Source organism: Rhagoletis pomonella, unplaced genomic scaffold (assembly GCF_013731165.1).
Source record: "Rhagoletis pomonella isolate Grant_MI unplaced genomic scaffold, Rhpom_1.0 Rhpom_scaffold_00010, whole genome shotgun sequence".
In the NCBI taxonomy this organism is placed as follows: Eukaryota; Metazoa; Arthropoda; class Insecta; order Diptera; family Tephritidae; genus Rhagoletis; species Rhagoletis pomonella.
In genome coordinates, this window is record NW_023458564.1 from 28,078,073 (window position 1) to 28,092,868 (window position 14,796).

Sequence of the window (14,796 nt, forward strand, 5' to 3'; positions counted from 1 at the left end):
ATGCCACATCAAAAAAAATTAAAAAAATCACAATGGTAGCTCTGAGTAATACGCAATATTTAAGTATAGCATTACGGGGTGCACTCTACAATAATTTGAGTTATGAATTTTTTTTTACACCGAAGTTGAGTAAAATGAGTACATTACAAATATGCAAATTTTTTGGAATTTCTTTTAGAATTTTTTTGAGTATGCATGTAGCCCATTAAATTTTAGTATAATAAATTTAAGCTACTTGAAAATTGCGTTGAATTTTAATATTTTTTATGCTGACGGCTTTTTGCACTTTTTTCTTATGGAGGAAAATGCTCAAAACCGTTTTCAAAGAAAATAAAAAAAATAACGCCAGTTTTCAATCGCTGAAAACTTGCACTTTATTATACTAAAATTTAATGGGCTACAAAACTGTATACTCAAAACAATACAAAAAAATTTAAAAAATGTGCAATTTGTAATGTACTCATGTCCTTAAATTTCGAAATATTGAAATATATTAAAAGCGGTCGTAATTTTAGTCCGATTTCAATAATTTTCAATGTTTTTCTTCTATGTGGCAAGCACAATAACCACACCGAGTTTGGTACAAATTGGTATAACGGTTATCGAGATACATATATGTGATCATAAGTGGGCGGTGCCACGCCCATTTTCCAAAATTTTATCATAAACGTATTTCTTGGTAAAGAATTATTGCAAGCATCAATTTTGAATAAATTAGCTTTAATATTTACTGATTTATCGAAGATTTCGTATTTCTCTAAATTACCGTTATATCGGATGTGGGCGTGGTTATTGCCCGATTTTCAAAATATTCGGCCATTTCGTATGTTTTACCAAGGCCAATAATTCAATTCAATTCAATTTATTAATTTGAGAGTTTTGTACATAGTAAGACTAAGTCTTTTAGTAGTACATCTTAAGGTAATAACATTTCAACTGAATACATTAAGTTTTAACTTATAAACTAATAATTTTCTGATTTTTCGTCTAAAACTTATTGTAAATATCGATTTTGAGTGAATAATCTTCAGTAGTTACTAAAATATCGCAGTTTTCGTATTTCTGAAAATTACCGTTATATGTGAGGTAGGCGTGGTTATTGTCCGATTTTGCCCATTTTCAATACCATCCGTCCTACGGCCAAAAGAAGTGCACGTACCTCTTTTTACCTTTTTTTTGGGCCATTTAGCTTTTTTATTTGGCCGATCTAGCTTTTTTATTTTTGTAAGTCCTGGCAACACTGGTTGCTAATGCGAAATTGATAGAGTTGCAATTATGACTAAAAAATAAAATTTTACAAAAAGTATTCTGCACTCTAGGTAAGTTCTTTAATGGTTTAAGATTAAATACATAGTCTTTGAAAACATCGATGTTCCCACAACAAACATCGATATTAAAAAAACATCGGTTATAAAAACGGTACATCGAAGTTTTACCGATGTTTTAATTTCTTATCTACTACACGAAATAAAATGTAGCCTGAAATATTTTTTAAACTCTAAAGAACTAGATTCACATATCCGCTAAAAACCATAACTTTATACAAAACTTTGAAAAATTCAACACATTTTTATCTTAATTTTGAACTATTTTATCTGAATTTTTAGAAAATACCGCTAAAAATCGCCTTGATTTTTAACGAATTAGTTTTGCTGAGGGGGTTTTGCACATTTTACCATATAAAAGTAAATTTCTTGTAGAATTAAATGCGAAAGACCTTTTGCAAACAAAATTTAAAAAATCAACGCCAGTTATTATAAATTGCACCTTTTATATGAAAAAAACGCAAAAGCCGCCAGAGAAAAATCATTAAAAATCAAAGCGAATTTTAGCCGCTTAAAACTTGCACCTGTTTTATTAGAATTACATACCCAGAATTTTTTAAAATATTCAGACTAAAAAGTTCAAAATTTAGATGAAAATTTTTTGAATTTATTCTAAGGTCTGGTTACGAAATGAACCATGTTTTTATAAAAAAAAAAAATAAACGACAAATATTTAACAAAAATCAGTATAAGTATGTATGTTGCTATAATTATAATATATCTTAAATATGTAAATCTTATTTATTTAAATATGAATAAACATTTTGAAATGAGTTCATAAAAGATAATGTAGTGTCCAAAAGCCTGCTCCTATCCTGAAGATGGCTGCACCAGCTTCCGAGAACAAGCGCTCGCTTGCCACTGATCGTTCGGCATAATACGAACGGAGTGAATGAACGATGACGATGTTTTTCACTTTTCTAGTCGATGTATCGTCCAGCAAAACATCGATATTTTTGAACGAAACATCGATGTTTTGAAAACATCGATGCATCGTTTGCATCCCTAAAAGCAGCCCATTCCCCGCAACCAGCGCAAGTTGGCATCGCTGGTTCTGATTAAAATTATTTATACAATTTGGTTGAAATTTGTAGATTTTTTCTAATTTTCGTACAAAGTTTTATGTTTGGATTTATATGGTTGCTGTAATAATTTTATGAAAAATGAATCAATATTAATCCAACTAAAAACAAGTAAGAAAGACTAAGTTCGGGCGGAGCCGAACATTAAATACCCGGCGCAAGTATTAAATATATGTTTTTTCACCTTTCCGAAACCTTCCGCTAGATGGTAAGCCGGGGTGTATCAATTTTGAGTAAATTAGCGTCCTCCAATTTCGAAATATTGAAGTTTCAAGCATTTCTGAAATTTACCGTTATATGAGAAGAGGCCGTTATTTTAGTCCGATTTCAATAATTTTCAACGTTTTGCTTATATGTGGCAAGCACAATAACCACACCGAGTTTGGTACAAATTAGTAGAACGGTTACCGATATACATATATGTGATCATAAGTGGGCGGTGCCACTCCCATTTTCCAAAATTTTACCATAAACGTATTTCTTGGTAAAGAATTGTTGCAAGCATCAATTTTGAAGAAATTAGCTTCAATATTTACTGATTTATCGAAGATTTTAAAAAGTTTCGGCGATTTTTTATGCTGTACCAAGGCCAACAACTGTGCCAAGTTTGGAAGAAATTGGTGCCGCGGTTACCAAGATATACACATGTAACCATAAGTGGGCGTGGCTACGCCCATTTTCCAAAAATTTATAATATTCTTTTTTTTCGTCTATAAATTATTGTAAATATCAATTTTGAGTGAATTATCTTCAGTAGTTACTAAAATATCGCAGTTTTCGTATTTCTGGAAATTACCGTTATATGGGAAGTGGGCGTGGTTAAAGTCCGATTTCGCCCATTTTCAATACCAACCTACCTTGGATTAAGGGAAACCTACATACCAAATTTCGTTGAGATATCTCAATTTTTGCTCGAGTTATCGTGTACACGGACGGACGGACAGACAGACATGGCTTAATCGATTTCTTTTTGCATCCTGATCATTTATGTATACATTTGTCTATATCTATCTCGATTCGTTTTGGCTGTTACAAACAACCGTTATGTGAACAAAATTAATATACCCTTGTGCACAAGTGCGCTCGGGTATAAAAATAATCAAACGTCGCACTCCTATTATTTTGACCATAGATAGTCATTGCCAAAAATCAACTTAAAACTTATAAATTTTTACTAGAGTTTTTTTTTCGAAGTTTGCACTTTAAATGAAACTTTAAATAATTTTCATAATTTTTGCACAGAGTTTAAAGCTTGGATTTATATGGTTAAAAAAATAGTAATTATTAAATAAACAAAAGAAAAGTAGCCAAAGCTTGCTAAAATGTGTTATTTGTTTTTCCACCACAATACATATGGATATTAGAATTTGATCTCAGTAACAAAGCCTTTTATTTTTATATTATAGATTTGTCACATTTTCGCCAAATTTGTATAATCTAGCAAGCACCGGTTCTTGTACCGGTAAAAGCTTTTTCTAACTGGCTCGAACCACTGAACCGAACCCCGCCTATTTTTAGAGTGGTTTGCAGCCCTGTAAAAAACAGCAGTAGTTGTGAAAATTTTTTATAAATGTTGAATGTAGATATTTTACAAGCTTTTATTTAACTTGCTCTGTATGTATGTTATGTAAAGGTATGTTTGTTGGGGACAAATCTTGTAATCAATATTTGACCAACCTCTCGATGGCCTAGAGACTTGAAACTTCACAGTTGGCACAGAACCAGATGACATGCGAAAGATTAGTTAATCCGATCGGTGGCGCAGGAGACGAGATATTTGAAAAATCCGCATTTGTAGTCCCTTTTGGTTCATATTTAGAAAGCTCGCTTTAAAAATATTTGTTTTTACTATTAACTTAATTCACTGCGCCGTACGTATTTTTGTGTTGTTTGATACCCGTATTGTTATATTTTATTTACTTTATTAATTTAATTGCTTTAAAGTCGACAAACAGTTGATGAGTGTCGATCCTTTTCTCGCGGGTCTTTTCCAAGATTTGGCGTATTGTGAATACCTGGGCCCTAATTGCACCAACGATTTATCATTAGCATTTTAGCTAATTATCGAACTTGCGCAAAGTTTTGTGTTTCACCAACATGATAAAGAAAAGTCACTCAAATGAGTATTGATAAGCAAAATATCACTCAAAATCATAGCCCAGCGTTGCACCAAAATTTGAAATGCTTAGCGGATAAGTGATAAGTTATGCAAATTATCAAAATTTATTAGCATTTCGTTGCACCACAAATTTTTATTTATCACTTGTCATTTTTCATTTTGCTAACTTTAACATTATTTTACTGAAAATAATTTTACCTATCATACCAGTGATAAGCTACATTTAGGGCCGGTTGTTCAATGTCTGATTAGCTCTAATCGGAGGTAGAAGCTCCGGTTTAATACAACGACTGCTTTATCGATCCCATGTTATATGCATTACGTCCAAATCGTCGATAATGATGTACTGGTGATAACCAGACATTGAACAATTATTCAGTCTGAATCACAATATAACCAGTAAACAACCTTCAGTGAATTTGGCGACTGCCTTCCTCGGGGATGAATATGCTAGGGATGAAATTATTGGTACACACGCCTTCCAAGCACGCAGGGTTGCTTTTAAGAAACAAAAAAAAATTAACTCCAAATAGTTTCAAAAAGTATAGTGTAAAACGAAATTTATTGAATAATTCCACATAAAATGGTGTACATAAATGACGCATTTTCTAAACGATTTAAATTAAACGTATTTGCGAATTGATAGAAAAGTACTACGGATTGTAAATTTTTGTTAACTATGAAGTGAATGAAAATTTTCAACCCGGCCTGATGGTTTGATTTTATTACTAAGGCGTCTAATAAATTCATGGCTTTTAGTTCTAGAAGAATAAATGTCAGTAAAGACAAGTCTTTTTTGTATAATTTCTGATTTTAATTGCTCAACTTCTTTTGAACCAGAGCAACTGCCAAAAATTTCCAACAGTAAAAAGTTACGAATTGGCACAGCAGAAATGTAAAATTTTCTCGCCATAATAAAAAGTTTTTTCAACATGGAACTTTTCTACTAATTGACATGAAATTACTATCTCAACGCTCGGAGCGCTGCCACTGAGGGCCTTTGCCAACTGATTAAAAAGAGAACATTTGGAAAGACCAAACAAATATTTTGAGATTTCTCGTTGTGAATACGAATGCCATAGTTTTTACCTAGCTCGTGGGACTACGCAAAATTTTGACAGCTTGTAAATCTTTATTTATAAAGTTGTTGGCGGTAATAAGGAGTCAAAATTAAAATGGAGAAAAGAACAAAAAGCGTAGGTTAGTTGTCAGTTATAAAATAAATCCAATTTATTTGCGAATATTTGTTTATTCTTTTTATTGAAAGGCAACCACTCGGAAAAGCTTGTGTTAATTATATTGATAACAGAACCTGGCAGCTCGCACGTTGTCTAAATTCTCAAGTAACATAAAGTCCACAAAAGAATAAGTACGCCATGTATAAATTTTAACAATACACAAAAATAGAGTTTTCGCACCAGCGTTTGTTTGGTTTTTCAACACCATTTATAATTTTCTTTTAATAAAATCACGATTTGACAAATACTTAAATTTATTTATCTAATAATAATACAGCACACAACCCTGAAATCTAAGAAAAAGTCTGAGGAAGGCCATTAAATAGCAGCACACAACCCCGTGCCTTCCTCAGGAGTGAATATAACTACAACAACAACGACTACTACAACACCCAAAAAGGTTGGTTACTGTCTATACTGTGGTCTGAATGAATTAATCAGTGCTTTAACGCGTGATTCGATAAACTATTGACACACAAAAAATGCTTCGATTCGAAATATTGAATTTATTAGAGGAGGACAGTCTACAAATAATAAAAGGCGTGTCATAAAATAACAAATCAACTACAGTTCACATATTGATACTATGTACCAATTTGTTAATCGGTACAGAAACCATTCAATTAATGGAATGTGGTTTTTGTGTTTTTGTTATGCAATGGTTATCAATTCGACTTATCCACAAAACTTGTCAGTTACTCATTTTTTTATAAGTTGATACGTTTTTTTTTTTGATAAGTAAAAAGTGCAACACTTATCAACTTTACTTTAAAAAAAAAAAAAGCTTATCCAAAAGTTGTAAAGTGATAAGTGATAAGCTGTTGGTGCGATTGGGCCCTGGTCTATGGTGGATTTACCGGGCCCAATTAGTTCGTTGACGCCTGCCTTTCACACAGTACGCTCGAAGCTTAGAAGGCTGATCCCGTAGTTGGCCCGTATGGCGGGATCGCCTTTATTGTGGATTGGGCAGAGCTTGGACGGCTTTCAGCGCTCAAGCTCTAATATAAAACCTATAACTGAATAGATCGCCGAAATCCTGAAAAGTGCGAACGCCCGAAAAACTTGTGGAGCTGTAGTGTGTGTTCAGAAATGCATACTATAATTGATGGAAATGCCTAGAGTTCTCTCTCAAAATTCACTGAATTTTAGTCGTTTTTGAGTAAGTTTTTGGTTGTGAGTTTTGCACTCGGTGTACACTACATTTTCTCACAGTTACAGAATAGAGCCCTGCTGTCGTTCTCCTTCATAAGTGAATGTAAACGCTGCGGCAAATATTCGCGGAAAGTTGGTGTGGCTAGAGATACTATTCTGTGTGAAGGCAATTTTGTTAATTGCATAAGATTTGCACCGTTCATTCGATTTTCAAAAAAATAAAGCCTTACCGCACATCTTGAGCACAAGCCCTTTCATCTAACACCTCATTTTTGAAAATCGGGAGAACGGTGTAAATATCATAACTTTAAACGCATGTGGCAACCCTATAAAAAAAATATATCCTTTCTGCACATCTAGAGGCCAAGCCCTTTCATTTGACACTTCATTTTTGAAAATCGGGAGAACGGTGTAAATATTATAATTTTAAACTCAGGCGGCAACCCTATCAAAAAATATATCCTTTCTGCACATCTAGAGGCCCAGCCCTTTCGTTTGACATCCTAATTTTTGAAAATCGGGATAACGGTGTAAATATCACATTTTTAAACGCAGGTGGCAACCCTATTAAAAAATATATCCTTACTGCACGCCCAGAGGCCAAGCCTTTTCATTTGACACCTCATTTTTGAAAATCAGGAAAACGGTGTAAATATCATGTTTTTAAACGCAGGTGGCAACCCTTTTAAAAAAATATATCCTTACTGCACGTCCAGAGGCCAAGCCCTTTCATTTGACACCTCATTTTTGAAAACCGGGAGAATGGTGTTAATATCATATTTTTAAACGCAGGTGGCAACCCTATCTAAAAATATATCCTTACTGCACGTCCAGAGGTCAAGCCCTTTCATTTGACACCTCATTTTTGAAAATCGGGAGAACGGTGTAAATATCATGTTTTTAAACGCAGGTGGCAACCCTTTTAAAAAAACATATCCTTACTGCACGTCCAGAGGCCAAGCCCTTTCATTTGACACCTCATTTTTGAAAATCTAACGAACGGTACAAATCTTATGCAATTAACAAAATTGCCTTCGCACAGAATAGTATCTCTAGCCACACCACGAATATTTGCCGCAGCATTTACATTCACTTATGAAGGAGAACGACAGCAGTGAAGCTGAAATTAGTGAAGAACGTAAACCCGAGTCAGCTGACACGATCTGTCATACCAGAGCGCCATGTACATGAAAACTCAACACCGCAGAATTTTTCTGTAGTTGTAGCCCGTAGCTACATAAATACGTAGAAATCTGCGGAATTTAGATTTTTCCGTGTCAGCAAATTTCTTCCTTCTATAGATGCCACTTCGTCAGTTTTGCAGATGGTAAAAAAGTTATAAGTTCCTATTCAAAATACGTTTAAAATATTTGAAATTAAAAAATATTGAATAAGATTTTTTGTTGAAAACTAAGTAGTTTATATTTAGCTACAATCTATTATAGCACGAAAAATTGTAGTTGAAATGGTAAGTTTATGAAAAGGCATTGATGAGTGGCAACACTGCAGTAAGCAACACTGAGGGCTCCAGTAATCAACAAAATTCTACGTATACAGATTGCGTTTAAGTATACGTTCTGCATTCTTGACTAATTTCAGCTTGAACCTTCACGAAGGCATCGCTGCCACTTATAGCTACATATATGTATGAACGCACGCTGTTTGGTCCACCAATGCATACGCGTACGAACAGCGGATTTTTTTTTACCTAACATTCGCGAACGCGAACTATCGGATGGGTTTTATGCTTCTCGTTCGCGAAGGAGAATCAATACAGAATATTTGATACGTTCACCTTCGCGTATAAAATCATAACTGTATGTTCGCTAACGTTCATATATGAAAATTTCCGAACCCTGGCATTGAACTGTATATCAGGCTTAAGCAACAAGTTCCAATTCGGCATATAACCGTGGTTGCACATATTGGACATTTCAATTAATAGTAGTTTAGAAATAAAAGAGACTGATGCATTTCTTACTACGTCTTACTACTTTTAAGTGTCTCATGTCTAATCATTGTCCAATACATGTCCAAACTTTTCGAATTACTTAAGGAATCCTTACTAGTTACTTTCGTAAGGATAATACAAGGATTAGAGACATAAGACGGCAGTAACTGCTTTTTTTAATTTTGAGTTGTGCCGTTTTTGCAGAGGACTTTTGGCAAATGGATTTGTATCATGATGCAATAATACAAGGTGGTATCAGTTGTGAAGAGCGAGAAGCTGCCAGCCGATAACACCTTGTATTATTGCATCATCCCAATAAACATTTATGTTTGAGCTCAACTTGAGGTTAAGTTCTGAACTAAGGTATTTCTCAAATCTCCGACGTTGTTTCTCAACAGTACCCCAAGTGGAGGATCATAGCGTTCTCAACAAAAAGGGCATTTTTCTTTGTATGAAAAAGGGACTGTTTCCCAAGCTGAGAAAATGCTAGTTCTCAACTTGAACTCCAATGTAATTCTCCAATTGGTCTCAAACATATCATTGAAATACTGAAATTTAAATACCCAGTGGGAATTAGGAGGACGTAATAATACCTTATTAGCAACTTACTCTTCACCTGGCAGTCATTACCATTTCCCTGCCGAACGTCCCTTACTTTTACAAAGGCATGGCCGCCTTATGTAAGTAGGAATTTAGAATGTACATTTGCTATCAAACATACTTCTGAGTCGCTTTACAAAGTAAGTTACGTGTAATGCAGAGCAGTCGCTCGGAGTAGTTCGGTGCTTGGAAATAACTTCGGCTGCACGTTATTTTGCAACTGACAACGTAATGTATCGCCGGAGGTGTTCATTTTGTACTTTACTAGTAGATTACGCTGGTCATGATGACAATTTTGGTACTAAAAACTGAAAGAAAACATGGCTTACCTCGTAAGGTGCTTACCTATTTTCCCAGTGGGTAGTAAAATACCTTATACCTTTTTGATTGAAACGACATATACATACATAGGTGAATTTAAATATTAATTTTTAATTTTATTACTCCTTTTGTTGTTGTTGTTGTTGTAGCGGCTACAACAACCCCGCCCAGATCGGTTGGTATCTCAGTCGTTGTCGTCAAGTTCCACTAACGGCAACCCTAGGAAGCGTGCAGCTTCTGTGGGATCTGTCCACAGGGACAGGGCCGTTAGGGTTGTCGGGTTTTCCGGGCATGCGAAGAGATGGTTCGAGTCATGTGGGGTCTCTCCGCATGCCGGACATTCGTTCGGCACATCCTCATTCAGCCTACTCAAGTAGGAGTTTAACCTGCTGCAGTAGCCGGAGCGAAGTTGAGCAAGTGTAGTGCGTGTCTCCCGAGGCAGATGAAGCTCTGTCTCGTCAATATTACTCCTTTTGTATTATGAGCGTGTGTGAATCGGTAACAAAGTTCGCGGCGAGTAAATTTTTGACAACTAGGAGGTGAATAAAATTTCTGTAGCTTATGAGGCTAGTGAAATTTTTGACAAATGAATAGAAAATTTTGACAATCGCAAAGATTGTTGATGTGTGAAATTTTTCGTTAAATAAAAGCTTAAATTGATGAATTACGATCAGCGATGGTAGATGTTTTCTTAAAATATTAATTTCACTTCAATTTGTAATATTTTATGCCGCATTAATCTGCAGTTATCAAAAATTTAATGCTGTCAGAAAAGATTTAATTTCACACAGCAAATTGGCAAAACTCTCTCACCATAGTAAAAATATTATTCAACAGCTTTCCCCATAGAACTTTGTTACCGATTCACACACGCCCTATGTAGTTAAGCAAAATCGTATTACAATAATTCACTTCACAGTACACAGTCCGACAGTAATTTTGCCACTTGATTCACTTGGCGTTTTATTTTCTTTCAAGAGTATTTAAGGATATTTTGATGATTATTTACTTTTTGTTGGTAATTTTCCTCTTCATATAGCTTTAGTTTTTCACTTGATAATTAAAAATTCGTTTCTCTATCACTTTTTACGTATCTGCGCGTCAGTTAGATATGAGTTCGAGAACTATGAATTTCTCCAAGGTAGGAGAAATATTTTTTTGGTGTTTATTGGGATGGATTTGTATTTGGTGCATGTCGCAGAATGGCTAAAAAATAACCAAAGCATTAACAATTTTGTATGTGGCAATACCTTTCTCATGTTCGAATTTAATTGCCATCAGGTGTCGCTGTTGGCAAACGTCGTCGCCATCATGCCATGAAGAAAAAAGCAAAGCAAAGTTACAAAATTTAATGAAGTTGAAAAATCTGATTAAATTTTTGCTGGTTTTGCTACGTAAACATCGAGAAAACATTTCTTAATGATTTTTACGCGAAACACTAATCAATAGAGCAATGGAATTGGAAGGTAGACATTTAAAAAAGTATAAAGTGGCCGAAATGTAAGCCGCTGCTGTCTAAACGTCAGAAGATGTGTGGAAATAAAAAAAACGTGTATATGTAGTTAATAGGGCTGCTGAAAAAATTGATTAAAAAAATGTGTTGTAGGATATAAAGTTAAAATTGTTGGGGGTGTACTAAAATAAGTTAAAAAGATGTTTTGTATTTATTGTTTTTTATTTCCCGTTTTCAGATTTTCAGAGGGACGATGTGACTGATCTATCAAATTGCTCGGACAAATTAAGTACGACATTGCAGTGCAAAGTTGTGCGAATTGGTACATATCGTTTTGAACCAAAGGATCCGGTAAGTTCGTGCATCATGTATGGAGAAAAGAATGACTAAAATAGTTATCAATACATTTGTAGGTCACATTTACTTCCAAAGGTGTTTGCCTTGTAGCACCGTTAGTAACTAATCAAAATGAGAGTTTCCCATTGCATATACATAAACGTGAAGTTGTGAAAATTATTGCTCATTTCTCAAAAGCGTCTGAGTCCATGTTGTGCTTCTACACATTACGCAATTGTGCACAATATATAAAGAACAGTTTACAAATGAAAGACAATGGAGCACCCCTCGATGGCTGTATGTATTTTAACTACATGTTTTATAAAATTAGTTTTATTTATAAAATTAATTTTATTTATAAAATTTTTCACATGTATATCAATTTTAAATTAGGTGCATACTTCTCACCTAATGGTCCATACCAAGTCCGGAAAATAATATTGCAATTTAGCGCCTGTTCCGATCAATCACGCAACGTCATCAAATCAATTTGGGACTTCTTTGATGAAATTTCCGATGTGGATGCACATGACTTGCTACAACGTGCAGAAGCAGCTGACCGGCATATCGCCAACAAAACGGCCGAGTAAGATTGTGGTTAAGATTTCGTCTTTCATGCAGCTAATAAATTTCGATGTTACAGATCAACCACATCTGCATCCGTCACCACCACTCAACTGAATCCCAACGAAATACGCCAGCTACTGATTTATCCGCCGGGTAAAGGTGGTATTTCAATTAATACGGAAGACTACCTTTGCTTGGCCACTGATCAGTATCTAAACGATATCATAATCGATTTTTATCTTAAATGGGTACACAACAATGTCATCCCACAGACACAGCGTGATCGCGCTTTCATTTTCAGCACTTTCTTTTACAAGCGCTTAACAACACTAACAAGACATAATCACAACGTAGACAAAGATGTCAAACAGACTGCAGCTCAAAAGCGGCATGCCCGTGTTCAAAATTGGACAAAAAATGTGAATCTATTTGAGAAGGATTTTATCATAATTCCAATCAATGAGCAATCACATTGGTTCCTAGCGATAATTTGTTTTCCTACGTTGAAAGGTCCTGTAACGTATGATACGAATATACCAGTGGAGCCGCAACTTTTGAAGAAGCAAAGTATGTAAATATAAATAATAATATAATATTAATATATTAATATATATATAAAATGTAATATTCATATTATTTTTATTATAACCATTTCATTTATAGAAGGGAAAAAGGTATCGCTGCAAATTGGTAATACGACTATAACACCACTCTCAAAACGTGATAGCGGAAATATTCTGGCGGAAGTGTGTGGAGTTGGTGATGATGACAGCGAGCGTGATGAAGCGGAAGGCGACGAAAGTGATTTAGCATCAGAGGAAAGTGATTTCGATAGCGGAACCAGTGCATCTGCAGTGTCATCCACAGCGAATGCATCAGCGGTCGCAACTAATAACAATTCCAATAATAGCAATACTGGCGGCGTTAAATCACAAGCAATTAAGCAGCCGTTGATATTAATTTTTGATTCGTTGGCTGGTGCGTCACGTAGTCGAGTTGTTGCTACATTACGAGATTACTTGACGTGTGAATATCGAGCTAAAATGCCTGATGTGACACCTCATATATTCAACAAGGATAATATGCCGGGTCATGGCGTTAAAGTGCCACAGCAAAATAATTTCACGGACTGCGGTCTTTATCTTTTGCAATACGTGGAACAATTCTTCAAAGATCCAATCAGAGATTATAGAGTGCCGATTAAACAGTTAAGTAATTGGTTTGATACAATAACGGTAACTCGCAAACGCGAAGACATTTCCCAGCTATTGCAACAGTTAATGAACGAACGTAATGGACCAAATCATCAAGTGATTTTACCGGAAATACCTTTGCCCACATTGAATGGGGTACTCGTTGAGCCTCCCGAAGGTTATAATATAGAATTTGAAGAAGAGGAAACTGGCGAGGATGTAGCTGATGAGGTATACAAATTGTATTAAATGAAAAAGTAAGTGAATTTTTAAAGATATTTTATTTCAGGACGATGAGAATACAGCAAGCACTAGTGCAGATGGTGCAGCTAACGATGCGGATGGCACCGCCAGTAGTGCCCATACTGATGAAATGGTTAGCGTAAAAGTGCCAACAACAAAGGCATTGACAACCACGGCCGTTGTGCCTACACAGGGTCGAAAAATCGTCGTAAAACGGCGAATGCAACTAGTTAGCGCCACAGCAGGTAGTAACAATAGTGAAACGTTAACGACAACATCTCAAGCGGCGGGAATAGCTGGACCAAGTATACGTGGTGGGAACCAAGCTAAGTATCGCAAGTTTGAATAGACTAGAACACTCGCCGATGAAACTCTAAAGCTCTTATATAAGTGTTTTATAATGACTGCGGGCTTTTGAAGTACTATGTGCTATGAAGTGTTAAAAACTTCGATTCACGCCTACTGATTACTATAGATTTAATTTGAAGAATGATTATATACATAAATCACAAATTTCTGTTATTATCGTTCGTGCGTGTGCTTTATAAGATAGTTTTGTATATCTTAGGCTACTAATTTCTTACAAGTAATTTTTGTGTATAAAAGGAAAGGATAAAAAGCGAATCAAAGAATAAATACTGGCACGATTTATTTTTATTTACATATATATTAAGTGAAGAACAGAATTTAAAATAGGAGGGATGAAATTCTTTTGTATCATTTAAAATTATATGAAACTTCTACAACTGTTAAAAATAAACTTAATATATTCAAACTTATATTCGTACAACTTAAACTTATTTGACTATTCGCTGCACACTGTAGCCGCTTCTTAAAGGGCGATGCTAAAAACTCATTTTTTCAAATGTTGGTATACAGACCACATCTCGTATATAAATATTGGGTTCATAACTGCTACTAGTTACCGCATACAGCAGTTCACAGTTAACTGTATAGTAAAAAAAAAACTCGGATATCGAAAGCGAGTTCACGTGTGTTAATGAAATGTGTTTTTATAACCTTGGTTTGAAATTAATTTTGTTGGTGAGGGAGCAATGTGTATTGATTGTTTAACAACCTTTTATAAATATTCAATTTCATCGATTTCAGAAATATACAGGCAGGTTCTGCAATTCACTTCCGAGTGAATTTCAACCCCCGCCAATTAGAATTACAGAACCACCCCGATAAGGAATAATTTGTAATAGACTTAATT

At 34.9% G+C, this 14,796-nt stretch overlaps 1 protein-coding gene across 1 annotated transcript in view; it reads left to right on the plus strand.

Moving 5' to 3' along the window:
• The window catches only part of LOC118746207, a 45,211-nt gene extending 30,777 nt beyond the window's left edge, over positions 1-14,434 (plus strand). The window contains exons 6-11 of the mRNA XM_036480033.1: positions 11,480-11,592; positions 11,655-11,874; positions 11,971-12,163; positions 12,221-12,711; positions 12,808-13,568; positions 13,627-14,434. Coding sequence (XP_036335926.1) covers positions 11,480-11,592; positions 11,655-11,874; positions 11,971-12,163; positions 12,221-12,711; positions 12,808-13,568; positions 13,627-13,929 — 2,081 coding nt within the window. The 3' untranslated portion in view covers positions 13,930-14,434. The remainder of the gene's footprint in view (positions 1-11,479; positions 11,593-11,654; positions 11,875-11,970; positions 12,164-12,220; positions 12,712-12,807; positions 13,569-13,626) is intronic.
• Positions 14,435-14,796: the final 362 nt, after the last annotated feature.